Genomic DNA, 18051 nt, shown 5'->3' on the forward strand with positions numbered 1-18051 from the left:
ACCCAGAACACTACTGATCAGAACTTCTCACCTGTCTCAATAGCAAATCAAAAAGTTTTCAGAAAGTTGGCTCACATTACTTTAGTAAAAGCAGACTTGAGCAAAAATATTTGTCAGTAGTCCATAGCCGCTTGACCACCATAGCCCCATCAATCCCTTACTACTTTCTGGAATCCCTGGTGCCTTTTCTTATTTGTAGACCTGGAGTGACATGATACAGGCTTCACAACCATGATATCACACCGTGACCACTAATTAGGAGAGGCATCAGGGATGCCAGCAGGTAGGAGGACGTTCACAGGATTCTGTTCTGGTGGCACCGGAACAACTGACATGGCCGCCGGACCAGGGTCCTGGAAATATTTTTCGCAACTGTAACAGTATGCATGGGACTATATAAAGGGTGTGGTTCTTGAGCTATGAAGAGAGTGATATGTATTATTATTTGGCAGTGCGAGGTGGACAGATCATTGATGCTACCTGTGCAGCCTACCAGGGGTCAAAGAGCTAAGAGGGCCACTACCACCTCCAAAACAGGTGGAATTGTGCATTATACTGAGCTATTGGACTGTAAAGGGCCCATATACAATTTTTGCACAGGTGACCTCTTCGTTCTGTGTCCGCCCATGTTGGAAGTACATTCAATTTTCCTTTTAAAAAAAAAAAAAATGAGATATCGAATGTGACTGAAACTACTCTTACATTATAGAAGATGGCCTCATCTCTCTACTAGTGAGAGGAAAAAACTTTTGTTGTGCAGTTTATTGCATGGCCCGTGTCCAAAACTCATTTTGCAATCTGTCATGCATGGATTGTCTCATGCGGAGATTGAATTTCTCTGCTACTTGTAATAATGGTCCATTGACAATCCTGGACTCTGAGCAATTCGGCAAGTGTTTATCTTCCTTGAAGCAAAACCACAAAGGAAATGAAACATTACATTGCCCTATTAACGGATTATCTGTGTAATGCAGGACAGGATGGGTCCTCCAAAGTGAGAGCCACTCTTTCTCCCTTGATCCATTGTTGTCAAGAGATGAGGATCATGAACAGGAAACTCTCCTTAAAGCAGCACTCCTCCTCCTCGTGTTCCTCCTCCTCCTCCTCTCACAGTTTTTATCCTCTTAATATTTTGCATTCATCATATTTTTACAGCCCTGTGTAATTATAAATTGCTAATTTTGCCGATCTACCCAGTTAATTTTTCCCTCGAACGGTGCTGGAGTACAAGCGTTATTTTACTTAGGGCAAACATGCTGATTGAGAAGGAGTAGGCCGTGTAGTAGACAACCCCTTTACCTAAAAGTAGGTAAAGTTTGGTGTATGAAACACCAGTCTAGATAAATTCTCCCCATAGTGCTTGACGTTCGTCTCACAGTTGTATTCCATAAACGGGTTGTCCCATGAATACAGTAGACCAATAGATCTTCGAATAATAATAAGTTCCACAATTGGATGTGTTTAAAAAAAATGTTCCTGTGCCGAGATAATCTTATAAATGTGTCGCTGCTGTATACTGTGTAACGGTTGTTTATGACCGTACAGGGACATGGTCTGATCATACTACATCTCCTGGGCAGGGGGGGAGCAAAAGAGAGAATACAGACAGGACCGTGTGGGATCGGAGCAGATGCTGCTTTCTGTGAGGTAAAACATTTGCCTGCCTGTATCTAATTGAAAAAATGTTTTACGTCACAGAAAGCATCAGCTGTGATCCCATGTTGTAATTTCCTGTAGTTTTGAATAACACCATTAATTGGTAGTATGGTGAAAAAAATGCAAATCTATTGTTTTGTTTTTTACGGCATTCATCGTGTGATAAAAATGACAGTTCGGTATGATTATGGTGATACTAAACTTGCCCACTTAGTAAAAAAATTAGTAGAAAAATAAAAAAGCTGTGTGAGGGCTTGATACTTTTATCAGTCCAATTTTGGGATACATATTATGTCACTTTTTGTTCCTTTTTTTTTTTTTTTATACTGCAATTCTAGCATTTTGATTATTTTTGGTTGCTTTTTTGTGTTTACGATAAGGGAAAATTAATATTCTGTTTTGATAGACTGGACTTTTAAAAAAAATATTTTTTACGTTATTATTTTTATCTGGGAAAAGGGAAATTATTTGGATTTTTTTTATACATTTTTTTTTAAAACTTGTTTATTTTATTTCTTTTCCTTAGTTCACTTATCGAACTTGAACCTGAGATCGATTCTTCTAACATACTGCAATACTGCTGTAATACAGTATATAGAGAAAATAACGTTCAGCAGGCCCCCGCTTGCCCTGACAACCCATTGGCACACTGCGATAAATGTGTGGTGGGTGTCTATGGGAGCAAGTATAGTTACATACAGTAGCATTTACATGGTTAATTACCAGGGATTGGAGATAGATCCAGTTCCTGCTATTACAGACAGATGTCCGTACAATGCAAGCGGGCTCAGGTCGTGAACTCACTCCACACATGAGAACGAGGAGTAGGGTGTACTATTATGCTGGAAAGGGGATAATAATTAAAAATAACCACCATTTTAATTCTCTCTTCAATCCATAGTACACATTAAAATAATAAACTTTGTAATATATCTTACTGGAGAAATCTGGTTCCTTCTCCTCCAGGACTGATCATTCATTCCCAAAATTCTTAATTCCCAGCTAAAATATGTCATCAGTGAATACAGACTCTCCTTTTACTGAGATAAGAGATGACAGTTGGTGCTCATAAAGTTCTATGGAGAAAGGAGGAGCCTGAGATAGGAGGTGACAGTTGGTGCTCAAAAGGTTCTATGGAGAAAGGAGGAGCCAGAGATAGGAGATGACAGTTTGTGCTCATAAAGCTTTATGGAGAGGGGAGGAGCCTGAGATAGGAGATGACAGTTTGTGCTCATAAAGTTCTATGGAGAGAGGAGGAGCCTGAGATAGGAGATGACAGTTTGTGCTCATAAAGTTCTATGGAGAAAGGAGGAGCCAGAGATAGGAGATGACAGTTTGTGCTCATAAAGTTCTATGGAGAAAGGAGGAGCCAGAGATAGGAGATGACAGTTTGTGCTCATAAAGGTTTATGGAGAGTGGAGAGGAGAGGAGCCTGAGATAGGAGATGACAGTTGGTGCTCATAAAGGTTTATGGAGAGAGGAGGAGCCTGAGATAGGCAATGACGGTGCTAATAAAGGTTTATGGAGAGAGGAGGAGCCTGAGATAGGCAATGACGGTGCTAATAAAGGTGTATGGAGAGAGGAGGACCCTGAGATAGGCAATGACGGTGCTAATAAAGGTGTATGGAGGGGGAGGAGCCTGAGATAAGATGTGACAGTTGGTGCTAATCAAGTTCTATTTAGAACTATAACTACCATTTCAGGAGAACTTGCATCAGAATGTCTGTGTTCCTTTAGCTCCTCCCTCACCTATAGAATTTTATGAGCACCAGCTGTCATCTCCTCTCTCAGTAATGCAGAAGTCTGTCTTCACTAGATACAAATTTAGGCCAGTTTCACACGTCAGTGCCTCTGGTACGTGTAGTGACAGTTTTCTCACGTACCGGAGACACCGACACACGTAGACCCATTCAAACAAATGCAGATGTGCATTTGCAGATGTCAGCGTGTTTTGACGAACCATGTGTCCGTATGAAAAACACACAGACCTGTTAGTTTTTACCCGGACACTCGGCCCGCCAAACGTCCTGCACACGTGCACACGGAGAACAGTGTACAGTGTCCTCTGTGCGCACGGACAGCCGCAGAAGCAGCAGCGCTGCTGTAAGCCGCTGTTCCCCTGCGTGTGATTCTGTACCTGGCTTTCATCCATTGTCCTCTGCTCTGCCGGCAGCAGAGCGATCAGTGGACAATGAATGAAAGAAAAAAACAACGTGGGGTCCCCCCTATATTTTACAACCAACCCGGCAAAACTCACAGGTGCGGGCTGCTATTCTCAGGCTGGTAAGGGGCCATGGATATGGGCCCCCCCAGCCTAAAAAAAAGCTGCCCGCAGCTGCCCAGAAAAGAAGCACCTATTAGATGCTCCAATTCTGGAGCTTTGCCCAGTTCTTCCCACTTGCCCTGTAGCAGTGGCAAGTGGGGTAATGAGGTGTTAATGTCACCTTCCCATTGTAAGGTGACATTAAGCCAGATTAGTAATGGAGGTGTCAATAAGACACAGATCCATTACTAATCCTATAGTTGTTAAAGGGTTAGGCAAATATTCCACACAGCTAGAAAAAAGTCTTTTAATGAAATAAAACAATATACACATTTTTTCCATCTTTATTACTCTGCCCTTCCAAGTGAAGCCATCGATCTCCTGGAAAAAATGTCAGAAAAATAAACCAAGAATATACCCATACTCGTCCAGCGTACAGTCAGTCCCACGCAGTAATCCATATCTATGGGAATTTGGGTATGCCCACACGTTGCAGATTTGCCTGTGGAATTTTCTGTGCAGACTCTTCCTCTCTTGGCAGAAAACACAGGTGCGGATTTGATGTGTTTTTGATGACAGCCAGCTTCAGCACCACAAGCAGGGGAACAGCGCTTACTGTAGCGCTGCTTCCCGGCGGCCGTCCGTTTGGTCCTGATGCGGCATACGTCCGGCACACGGGTGCCACACAGATGTATCACATGGACACGGATATCTCCGGTACCATGTTTACCGGTACTGGAAATATCAGGACATGAGAAACCGGCCTTAAGCCGACGTCACACTTAACGTATGAAAAATTGGTCCGAGTCTCCATGCTGAGAGTCGCACAAGTGTTCTCCGTATGGTCATCCGTGTGTACTGCGTTTGCAATGCGATGATGCGATTTTCTCGCTCCTATGTATCCGTATGACATCCATATGGCTTTACATTTCTCACTGATTTTCCCCAATGAATTTAATGGCTCAATGGGATGAAATGAGGAAAATGTGTGTATATTTCTCGCAAGTCACACTGACGGTCCATGTGGTGAACGAGTTTTTCTCGCACCCATAGGCTTGCATTGGCGAGTCTTAGGCGATATACGCGTACAATCGCAGCGTGCTGCGCTTTCACTCGCACGCTGAATATACCTGAGAAAAAAATACAGTGATGTGAGCTTCCCCATATATTAACCCTGGTCCGAGTGCTATGTGATGTTTCTCACATAGCACTCATCGTCCGTATTCCACGGTAGTGTGACGCCGGCCTAAGCCCACAGATACATGAACGTGCCAGTTTGTTCCTCTTTTTGTGAATGGGGAAGTAACAAACCTTAAATGTTGGGCTGGAATTTCCTTTATTTTCAAGGGTATTATACGCTTCATGCTATTGCTGTAAAGTTGTCAGAACAGGAAACTTATCACAAATATGGTATAGCCTGGTGTTAGACCTCCGGAAAAAGGAAGTTCTGTATCACCAGAGGAAATCTGTCATGGACAGTTTTGTGCACCCGACTTACCCAGACCCTCGTAGTTGCATGAAGAAGTCAGTAGTGGTACATCACCGCTCCATTCTTCTGTCGGAACGAGAGATTTATCTACCTAACCATGGAGAAAATCTGATGGCGACATCCATAAAAAGATCTAAGTCTCGGGCTGCATCTGTGGATAGAAGAAACATGTGTCGTGGCGACACTATCAGGTCGGTGACAATCTTGAGAAATGTAGTTCCTGAACATAGGGGTGTAAAATGGTAGAAAAGATGGAGTAGTTGTGCAGAAGGATTGCAACTTTTTTTAGATTTTGTTTTTCTATTTATGCATTTTTTCCAATTCTAGATGTTTTTTATGAATTATTTTTAGAGTACATTTATTTTTTTTAAATATATTCAGTGTACAAATCTCCAAGGAGCCCAAAGCAAACTAAGAGGGCCAATTTATAGAGAATAGGTGATACGGTAACTGACTAATTAGTGGAGGTCCGACCACTGGGAGCCGTGGTCTACAAAGCCACACCGATCAGCAGAACGGAGACTTTTTATCCTCGATGAAGCCGCAGGTCAAATGCCCGACAGCCACTCCATTCACTCGCTATGTGGCTGCTGAAAAAAGCCACGTACAGCGATTGGCAGCAATATAGGAAAAAAATGGAGTTGTGGTTGAACATGCAGACTTCCACTTCTTTCCTTGCCCCATTCTGCCCACCATAGAGGGTACTGATGCTCAGACCCCCATCATCAATAATATCACCTACCCTTGCTTTTATTGGACAACTCCTTTGGGACAGATAGACTTTTCGGACCCCTCTGATACTCTAGGGCCGGGTTACAACCTAACTGTAGTTGTTCACCCATCGATAATTTAGCCTAATGGTGCCCATACACATTAGACTTAGGCCTGCTGCAGACGAGTGTATGAAAAATGGTTTCAGCCAGAAGACTTGGAAGATTTTCATCCACATGTCCGTTTTTTATGTCCGTGTGCGCTCCATAGTCATACATCAACATTAAAATTGTACACGATCATATACGGTTCCCTAGGTTAGTAAAAGATGTGTATTAGTGACTAGATGGTGGCCCGATTGTAATGCATAGGGTATTCTAGAATATGTATGTAGTTTATTTATGAAGTTTTCAGAATAATGCAGTGAATACACAGGATTCGGCCGGCCGGGCGCGACCAATTAGCGAAGCGTGGTTCAAATTCCGCGCCAATTCTTGGCCGGACTGCACCTGTCGCTGATTGGTCACGCCCGGCTAGCGTAGCATATAGCACAGGCCACGTAGTATATAACACAGCCCACATAGCATATAGCACAGCCCACTTAGCATATAGCACAGCCCACGTAGCATATAACAGCCACGTAGCATATAGCACAGCCACGTAGTATATAGCACAGCCACATAATATATAGCACAGCCCACGTAGCATATAGCACAGCCCACATAGTATATAGCACAGCCCACGCAGTATATAGCACAGCCCACGCAGTGTACAGCACAGCCCACGTAGTATATAGCACAGCCTACGCAGTGTATAGCACAGCCCACGTAGTATATAGCACAGTCCACATAGTATATAACACAGGCCACATAGTATATAACACAGCCCACATAGTATATAACACAGCCCACGTAGTATATAACACACCCAACGTAGTATATAACACAGCCCACGTAGTATATAACACAGCCCACGTAGTATATTGCCCAGCCATGTATATTGCACAGCTATGTAGTATATAGCACAGCCCACGTAGTATATAGCACAGGCACGTAGTATATATCACAGCTCACGTAGCATATAGTACAGCTCACACAGTATATAACGCAGCCACGTAGTATATTGCCCAGCCACGTAATATATTGCACAGCTACATAATATATAGCACAGCTCACATAGTATATAGCACAGCTCAGCAGTATATAGCACAGCCACGTAGTATATTTCCCAGCCACGTAGTATATTGCACAGCCCACATAGTATATAGCACAGAGATGCAGTATATAACACAGCTCACGCAGTATATAACACAGCCCACATAGTATATAGCACAGCAATGTAGTATATAGCACAGCCCACGTAGTATATAGCACAGAGACGTAGTATATAACACAGGCCACGCAGTATATAACACAGCCCTCGTAGTATATAACAGCCCACGTAGTATATAACACAGCCCACGTAGTATATAGCAATGTGGGCACCATATCCCTGTTAAAAAAAAGAATTAAAATAAAAAATAGTTATATACTCACCTTCCGTCGGCCCGCAGGTCATTCTCGCGCAGGCACGCAGGACCTGTGATGACGTTGCGGTCACATGACCGTGATGTCATGGCAGGTCCTTCTCCCATACCATCCTTGGCACCAGAACTGCCGGAGGTCACCGGAGCATCGCGAAAGGTGAGTATATAATGATTTGTTAGATTTTTTATTATTTTTAACATTAGATGTTTATACTATTGACGCTGCATAGGCAGCATCAATAGTAAAAACTTGGTCACACAGGGTTAATAGCGACGGTAACGGAGTGAGTTACCCGTGGCATAACGTAGTCCGTTACCGCTGGCATTAACCCTGTGTGAGCGGTGACTGCGGGGAGTATGGAGCAGGCGCCAACTGCAGGGGAGTAGGGAGGGACTAATTGGACTGTGGCCATCGCTGATTGGTCGCGGCAGCATTGACAGGCAGCTGGCGAGACCAATCAGCGACTTGGATTCCATGACAGACAGAGGCCGCGACCAATGAATATCCGTGACAGACAGAAGGACAGAAAGACGGAAGTGACCCTTTAGACAATTATATAGTAGATGAGCGAGTGTACTTGTTGCTCGGGTTTTCCCGAGCACGCTCATGTGACCTCCGAGTATATGTTATTGCTCGGAAATATAGTTTTCATCCCCTCAGTTGCATGATTTACGGCTTCCAGATATGTGAATACATGTGTGGAATGCCTGTTTGTTAGTGAATTTCCACATGTATTGAGCTTATCTGGAAGCCGTAAATCATGCAACTGAGGCGATGAAAACTACCTCCGAGCAATAACAAATACACCCGAGCAACGAATATACTCGCTAATCACTAATGTGCATCCATAAAAAATTGGATGGCACTCGGATGCACTGGGATCCATCATGAGCCTCATCGAGATGCGGACTGTGATTTTTTCCTGATGTACCGAGAGTAAAATCGTTCATCTGATCACCCTACTGAATAAAATGGGTCAGTTTGCTGTCCGATGAAAAATTGGACAGTAAATGTATGATTCCTATGCTTGTCTGCATGAGCCCTAATGTTTATGAATCTCTCTCTACTTGAAAAATAGCAGAATATGCCCTTACCCCCATAAAAGCTGATCATTGATAAAGACAGAGAATGAGTTGGTTGGTGGCTTCCACTGTATTGGTCACTATCTGACATTAATCAACGGTGATCACTGTCCCTCTAAGCGTAGGTCTCACGACCGTGTTCTCTACGTCTGAGACTAATGGTCCGATTATTCTGATTCTAGTTTGATCACAGTGGCATCAGTTTTTCACGGACGTAGAGAGCAAAATAGAAAAAAGTTTTTTCCACCTTCTCCATTCTGTCAGTCTATGAAAATCGTGCTATCAATCGAGTTTGGTCCAATGTTTTTCACGGACCCATAGACTTAATTTGACAATTTTAACCCAACACTTGGATCAATAGTGGACACGTCTCAGATTTTTTTTTTCCTTGGACCGAAAAGTCCGAGGAAAAAAGTGGACATGTTCACAGTCCTATAGAATATCATGGATATGGGCGCAATCGGTGAGAACCACAGATGGCACTCGTCTGAGATAATCGGTCGTACGCATGAGCTTTAAGTCTTGATTTTGAAGGAAAATCGATCAAGCGGTCCCAGTATTGCTCGCCAATGCTTTTGTTGGAAATCTTGGTGCCACTTTTGGTTGACATGTGCTTAATATTGGTCTAGCAATCATCGCAAAATCTGCTTCATGCAATTTCTGACCCCCTAATTAGGGTGCAGTCAGATGGCTGTCTAAATCGGGGCGAGATCGGACCACTAATGCACAGATTAGTTCTGATCTCGGTCCGATATATACGGCCGTCTGACTGTGCCCTTAGTAAGAATTGACAATTCGGGAGTCTAATAAATCTCAGACCATCCTTTTCCGCTTCTCCAATCATGCCCATTTCGCTTATCTCCCAGCTTTCTCAGAAGGAGATAACCAAGAAATAAATGAAGAACTATTCAAATTTCGACAAGTCTGATGTATATCTTCTGGTGGATTTTTGTGCACTTGCTGAGCAGCGCCCTTATCATTAATACCAATAACCGTATACAGCAACTTCTCTTTTTTGTTTTGTTTTTCATTTATGGTTGCGTTGGCGGCTTATTATAATACTTCCTCACCCATATATTTTTAGTCTGTTATAAACGCCCCCATTTTTAAGGGGACTTTTTGTTAATTTCTTACATCTCACTTTGATTGCTGCCTACACTTCTGCTTCTCTGGTAAATTTAGCAGCAACACCTGAGTGGGCCGCCCTTGTGAAACCGCACTATGTGTATATGTTTAGCTCGCATCCAGTCCTACAGGTACAGTTGGGCTCTGTAGGAGTCCATGGACATTGTGTAAAGGCCCTATATATATATTGAGCTGGGAGATAATTAACCTTTAGGCTGCGATCACATGCAGCAGCTTTACCCCTGTACCACTGCGGCCTTTCCACTGTTTCCATACGCGATCACTTATTTTTGCAGGGTGACAGTTGTTTCATCTGCAAAGCCTGATTGATCGTCGCTCAGGATTGCAAGCAAAGCAACTTTTTCCCTGCAAAATGCCATTAAGTGTTTGTGCAGGGAAACAGTGGAATGTGTGTGAATGCGGCCTGAAAGATTACCCCACTATTGCAGCACTTATTGTATTGGACGGGGTCTAACAATCATATAGTATCACAGAACTCAGAATTTATGGAGGCTGTGGAGACACGGGGGTGAGCGGGTGCTCTGGTCCGCTGGCCGAAACCACATGGACCAGGGTTCATCCCACCGAATGCCTGCTCTCGTCTCTTTTTATGGTATTCAGACACTGAAATGACAACCTGTATTCTGCTGACAGGATTAGGACGTTCCGTCATGGGGAATTTCATTTCCCTTTAGCTCCCATACAGATTTGATGATAATGTGCTGATGAATAATCGATAGTTTGACAACGACCTAAAAGAGATCTCAGACTGCAGCGGTCAAAATTGGAATTTTTCAGCCAATAATGGAACAGGTGCTTATCACCGACCAAAAAATACAACAACCCCCACTGGTGTTTTGAAGTATCAGTCATCAGTCAAAGCATACGATTGTCCATTTCACCAAAGACAACGGACGATCATTTGTTATGCTCAGGACCGTCCATATTGGCCAATTTTTATCTGATCCGTACGTGAACCTGTGAACTAAGGCCGGGGTCACACTTGCGAGTCTCTCGCATTAATAGCTGGCACTCGGGACCGGAGCGTTCAGCTTCATAGAAAGACAAGCAGCGGCACACTCCGGTCCCAAGTGCCGGCAGCAGTGTCGGGTATTGAGGCGAGAGACTCGTGCGAGTTTCTCACATTACACTTGTAAGTTAGACCTCGGCCTAGCATAGGTTATCCAGAACTAGCTCGCCTTGGTCTCTGACTCCATGGACTCACTGTCTAATCCAAACACCATACAAGTGCTAGGGTCCCAGTTCAAAGGACAGTTTGAGGCCCCCCCTTCTTTACCGAAGACCGTCACAGTGCGATAATATCCTTCTTAGTGAAACATGGGAAATGGCAGAGAAGCAGATCTCCCGTCCTCGGTCTTCTCTATCACTGCATGGTCCAGTTTCCTTGGAAGTACAGTATATTAGGTAATGGATGTATAGTAAATCCCCTTCTGGGGTACAACATGGTCAGTTCTTCTTTACTCATTCTGCTGCTTGACGACTTTGAGGTTACCGTTAGATAAGAACTATTTTCAGTTTCACGTCTTACCGCATCGCATTTAGTGACAAGTCACGTCTCACAAAGGACATTTAAGAAGCCTCACTGTCACGTTACAAAAGTGGCCTCGCAAATGACTATCATGTACAGCTTTTCTACTATGACATCAAACAAAGTTATCTCCACCAGCCATGGCTCTTCCTTCCCAGTCACTTGTCTTAGTCAGCCCTGTCCTTCTTAAGGAAGTACACAGAAGACTCAGTAAAATCCCTAATCAAAGAGGAAACTTCTCAAACTTGACCACAACCTGAAATCTGAACAAACAAGAAACTTCACAATTTACGTCTTATAAAAAATTCTCTCGTTTTCAAGAACTTTACTGCTCACTACCAAAGTTGTTGGGCTCCTCTGTAACCTTAGCAGTGGCCATCATCTAAGTAATGAGCGTATCGCTTATAATCCCTTTTCTAGAGTTTGGAGGATCTACTCTGAAGCTGGCCAGATCACCAGATCCATCGAGCTTCAGTGCTCGGACGCTCCTCCTATGCCACTGCTTTGGCCTGCAGCATTAGATGACGCACAATTTACGCCATTGGTCCACGTTGCTAATAAATCAGGAGCACACTGCTCCCCCTAGCGAAATGGAAGCCGGGAGGCTGGGGAGCGTCGTGCTCCTGAAGACAGAACATGGGACAACTCCTTTAACATTATTTTTATAGAAAAAAAAAAAACTCTTGGACCCCATAGATCTCCCAGGTCCATGTGCTATGGCAACGTCTACATTCACCATCTGGAAATTACAAAATAAGGGAGTTTTTTGTTTAATTTAAAGGGAGCCTGTCTTGTCCCAAAGCGCTATTAACCTGCCGTTAGTCGCTCTAAAATACTGACAGTTCACTTTTAGTCACGTTGGGTCCACAAGACCTCAGTTTTCATCTTGAAAAATAAATAGAGATGAGCAAACCCGAATTTAAAAGTTAGTGTCTCCCGGAACTCCGTTGCAATGTTCCAAGTTCCGCGGGAAGTACGTTGCAGAGAGAGAGAAGATTTTCCTGCTCAGAAGTTCGGGTCCTCATTGTTTTCAATGTGGTTCGGGTTCTGGATCAAATTCGAGTAAAGTTCTGGTGCAAGAACCAAATTCTGGAATAAAAGTTGGGTAGGGTACCAGAACCCAAACTTCCCCTGGTTTATTAAGGAATATTAGAAAAAAGCAACTTTCTAATATATTTATGGGGCTATTCATTAAGATTAGTCTCAATGAAGCACTTGCTGGAGGTGAGTCTGATAACCAGCCAGAGCACTGCGTACCTCGTACGAGAAGTGGACAACCCCTTTAAGCTAAAAAAAAAATACATTGTGAAGTGAGGGTTCCTTTATGGAATCGTGTAAAAACATATTAATTGGAAAAAATGCTTATTGGACATATTTTTCCCCTGACTCTTTCCAGAATCTCCTTTCAGTGTTTCAGTGAAATAAAGAATAAGTGGACAGGGAAGCGATTGATGGAGATAATGGCCGCTCAGTGCAGGGACAATCTTCACTTCATGCCGCCGTCTATTAATACTCAAGATTATAATCCACCATTGTAGTCACTTGTGGTCAGAGGTTTAGGGAAAGTTCATCATTAAATTTAATTATGGGCGCTCCACTCAGAAAGACTGAGAATTAATTAAAAAGTTCATCCAGTGGCAGCTTTAAAAGGAAATAAAAAAAAAAAAAAGTTGCCATTTTTGCAATACATGTTCAAATAAAAAAAATACGGTAAGTAATTGTGACTATTCTGATTTAAGGGAAAATGATTATTTTATGTTGTATATTAAAAAATATATATACTTTTACATTTTCACTATATGTACAAAAAAAATCAGAAATCTTTCAATTTTCACACTAGTTTGTAGACCTTATGCTAAACTCTCACTTCAAGAAGACTTTTCGGCAGTCTCATTATCATCACAGACAGGATTACAATGAAAGGAATTAACTCTATACACAGTGGATAACACAGGATACTCCAGTTATAATAAGTGAAGGTTACAGCTCACCTCCTCCCCCTCCTTTTACGATTACCTTTGCCAGGATTGGAGCATGTTCAGATTGCAAACACAGAAGCCCCTTATACAAACAAGTAGGGTCTGAGTCAGTCTAATGCTGCTAATGTTAATGTGTCGGACAAGAAGTTGGTCAATATGTGAAAAAAATTGTAAGAAAAACTAATGTAAATAGGAACAATAGGTAATTTTCTGATGACGCATTCCGTTAAAAAATACTTGAATACAGCTCTTATGCGGACCTACGTGTCTCCACGGTTATAGATCAACATATAGGTTTTCTTTTACATTTTCAGTATCTACATTTGCAAAAAAAAGCCCGAAATGTTGTACATTTTCATGCTGACTTCTAGATCTTATGCTAGACGCACACTTCCAAAAAGACTTTTCAGCAGTCTCATTATCATCGCAGACAGGATAACAATGATAGGTAATAACTAGGGATGAGCGCACCAGTGAAAGTTAGGGTTCGTCTGGTTTCGCTGAACTTTAGTCCACAGTTCGGTTTGGGTACAAGAACTGTACCCGACCTTGAACCCGAACCCAATAGAACTTTGGAGATGGAAAATCTCTTTCTCTCTCCCTCTCTCTGTCTCTTCCCCGGACTCCCAAACTGAAAAATGAACCGTGTCCGGTACAAACCCCGACCTTTATAGTTCAGGTTCGCTCATCCCTAGTAATAACCCTATACACGGAGAGAGTAGAAATGGTGGCAGAGTAGAAGGTGCAACACATGACTCCAGACTACAAAACTATTTGTAGTCTGTAGCCATGGAAACGCATATCTCTCCATATTAGCTGTATACACAAAACGGCAGTCTATTTTAAATGCAAAACTATATGCAAAATTGTTTAATTTTTTGGGTTACGTGCATCGGGACAATAAATGGTGGCAAAAGTATACATAACCTTTACATTTCATCGTCTGCAAAATGTTATTTAAATGGGTGAAATCTTTGTGACGTTGATGTGTTGTAAGAAGCAGCAATTAATGGATAACATGGGATTTAGAATAGTGTTTAGGCAGCGCAGGATCCTTTTGGATAATAATTACCCTGTTCTCCTACAAAGAAGCTACTGACCAGGATACACCCCTGTTATTATTAATGCCCGGCTGCAGGAGGTTTTGCATTGGCAGTGTGCCACGGTAGAAGGGTGAAGGTTATTATAACATTCATACAGAGCCTGACCTGCATTACTGAGCCCCGGACACCATTGCTGAGGCTCGCCTGGTCCAGTGCACACAGTTACAGACAGATTTTGGGAAGGAAGCTCCTAATATGTGAGGCCGGGTAGGTTTGGAAACAAGGTGCTGAGATTTATTAGACGACCTTCCATTGAGATTTTTGTAAAATAATAAGGAAATCCGTGTCTTACAGAAATATGGCATCGGGAGAAGACAGCTGGCCCATTCCCATGAGGGCCATCGGTGCCCAGAACCTACTGACAATGCCGGGGGGAGTCACCAACTCAGGATACCTGCACAAGAGAGGAGGGAAGCAATTACAGCTGTTTAAATGTAAGTTGCCGAAACATACAGATAAATGCAGTATAAAATGTGCGTGAGTGATGTTTTTTTCTTTAAAGAGTTGTCCTGGCTTTCGGTACAAATCTGCAGTTGTTGTTTGTGACTGCAGACTTGTACTGATGCCGTTTTGCATACTTGCGGCCACATTCCGACTAGACGTGTCCGGCTTCGCTCAATACACTTGCATTAAGTCTAGTAGGTATGTGACCGAATGTGTGCAAATCACATACAAATCACATACTTGCAGCCACATTCCGACTAGACGTTTCCGGCTTCACTCGATACACTTGCATTAAGTCTAGTAGGCATGTGACCGAATGTGTGCAAATCACATACAAATCACAAATCCTAGTTAATGATAAACTTACCTGGAGCAGCCAGTGCCAGGCAGCAGCTGCCAAGGCAAACAGGATCATGGGGTGCATTAAAAGAGGTCTGGATACACATGATGAGAGCATTATACTGCCTCTGTACAAATCCCTAGTTAGACCGCACATGGAGTACTGTGTCCAGTTTTGGGCACCGGTGCTCAGGAAGGATATAATGGAACTAGAGAGAGTACAAAGGAGGGCAACACAATTAATAAAGGGGATGGGAGAACTACAATACCCAGATAGATTAGCGAAATTAGGATTATTTAGTCTAGAAAAAAGACGACTGAGGGGCGATCTAATAACCATGTATAAGTATATAAGGGGACAATACAAATATCTCGCTGAGGATCTGTTTATACCAAGGAAGGTGACGGGCACAAGGGGGCATTCTTTGCGTCTGGAGGAGAGAAGGTTTTTCCACCAACATAGAAGAGGATTCTTTACTGTTAGGGCAGTGAGAATCTGGAATTGCTTGCCTGAGGAGGTGGTGATGGTGAACTCAGTCGAGGGGTTCAAGAGAGGCCTGGATGTCTTCCTGGAGCAGAACAATATTGTATCATACAATTAGGTTCTGTAGAAGGACGTAGATCTGGGGATTTATTATGATGGAATATAGGCTGAACTGGATGGACAAATGTCTTTTTTCGGCCTTACTAACTATGTTACTATGTTACTATGTTACATACTTGCGGCCACATTCCGACTAGACGTGTCCGGCTTCACTCAATACACTTGCATTAAGTCTAGTAGGCACGTGACCGAATGTGTGCAAATCACATACAAATCACATACTTGCGGCCACATTCCGACTAGACGTGTCCGGCTTCACTCAATACACTTGCATTAAGTCTAGTAGGCATGTGACCGAATGTGTGCAAATCACATACAAATCACATACTTGCGGCCACATTCCGACTAGACGTGTCCGGCTTCACTCAATACACTTGCATTAAGTCTAGTAGGCATGTGACCGAATGTGTGCAAATCACATACAAATCACATACTTGCGGCCACATTCCGACTAGACGTGTCCGGCTTCACTCAATACACTTGCATTAAGTCTAGTAGGCATGTGACCGAATGTGTGCAAATCACATACAAATTACATACTTGCGGCCACATTCCGACTAGACGTGTCCGGCTTCACTCAATACACTTGCATTAAGTCTACTAGGCATGTGACCGAATGTGTGCAAATCACATACAAATCACATACTTGCGGCCACATTCCGACTAGACGTTTCCGGCTTCACTCGATACACTTGCATTAAGTCTAGTAGGCATGTGACCGAATGTGTGCAAATCACATACAAATCACATACTTGCGGCCACATTCCGACTAGACGTTTCCGGCTTCACTCGATACACTTGCATTAAGTCTAGTAGGCATGTGACCGAATGTGTGCAAATCACATACAAATCACATACTTGCGGCCACATTCCGACTAGACGTGTCCGGCTTCACTCAATACACTTGCATTAAGTCTAGCAGGCATGTGACCGAATGTGTGCAAATCACATACAAATCACATACTTACGGCCACATTCCGACTAGACATGTCCGGCTTCACTCAATACATTTGCATTAAGTCTAGTAGGCATGTGACCGAATGTGTGCAAATCACATACAAATCACATACTTGCGGCCACATTCCGACTAGACGTGTCCGGCTTCACTCAATACACTTGCATTAAGTCTAGTAGGCATGTGACCGAATGTGTGCAAATCACATACAAATCACATACTTGCGGCCACATTCCGACTAGACGTGTCCGGCTTCACTCAATACACTTGCATTAAGTCTAGTAGGCATGTGACCGAATGTGTGCAAATCACATACAAATCACATACTTGCGGCCACATTCCAACTAGACGTTTCCGGCTTCACTCGATACACTTGCATTAAGTCTAGTAGGCATGTGACCGAATGTGTGCAAATCACATACAAATCACATACTTGCGGCCACATTCCGACTAGACGTGTCCGGCTTCACTCAATACACTTGCATTAAATCTAGTAGGCATGTGACCGAATGTGTGCAAATCACATACAAATCACATACTTGCAGCCACATTCCGACTAGACGTGTCTGGCTTCGCTCAATACACTTGCATTAAGTCTAGTAGGCATGTGACCGAATGTGTGCAAATCACATACAAATCACATACTTGCGGCCACATTCCGACTAGACGTGTCCAGCTTCACTCAATACACTTGCATTAAGTCTAGTAGGCATGTGACCAAATGTATGTGATTTGTATGTGATTTGCACACATTTGGTCACATGCCTACTAGACTTAATGCAAGTGTATTGAGTGAAGCTGGACACGTCTAGTCGGAATGTGGCCGCAAGTATGTGATTTGTATGTGATTTGCACACATTCGGTCACATGCCTACTAGACTTAATGCAAGTGTATTGAGCGAAGCCAGACACGTCTAGTCGGAATGTGGCTGCAAGTATGTGATTTGTATGTGATTTGCACACATTCGGTCACATGCCTACTAGATTTAATGCAAGTGTATTGAGTGAAGCCGGACACGTCTAGTCGGAATGTGGCCGCAAGTATGTGATTTGTATGTGATTTGCACACATTCGGTCACATGCCTACTAGACTTAATGCAAGTGTATCGAGTGAAGCCGGAAACGTCTAGTTGGAATGTGGCCCGCAAGTATGTGATTTGTATGTGATTTGCACACATTCGGTCACATGCCTACTAGACTTAATGCAAGTGTATCGAGTGAAGCCG

The 18051-nt window shown here is 43.1% G+C and overlaps 1 protein-coding gene across 5 annotated transcripts in view; it reads left to right on the forward strand.

The window, feature by feature from the left end:
• SH3BP2 (SH3 domain binding protein 2) overlaps positions 1-18051 on the forward strand; it is a 114317-nt gene that overhangs the window by 57820 nt on the left and 38446 nt on the right. For 3 of the 5 annotated variants that reach the window (XM_069744869.1, XM_069744868.1, XM_069744870.1), the window contains one exon: positions 14778-14917. In XM_069744869.1, coding sequence (XP_069600970.1) covers positions 14782-14917 — 136 coding nt within the window. In that variant the 5' untranslated portion in view covers positions 14778-14781. Of the gene's footprint in view, positions 1-5391; positions 5600-14777; positions 14918-18051 lie in introns of those variants that run through there. The other 2 variants (XM_069744866.1, XM_069744867.1) reach the window with 1 other exon arrangement.

Source organism: Ranitomeya imitator, chromosome 1, assembly GCF_032444005.1.
Source record: "Ranitomeya imitator isolate aRanImi1 chromosome 1, aRanImi1.pri, whole genome shotgun sequence".
NCBI classification, from domain to species: Eukaryota; Metazoa; Chordata; class Amphibia; order Anura; family Dendrobatidae; genus Ranitomeya; species Ranitomeya imitator.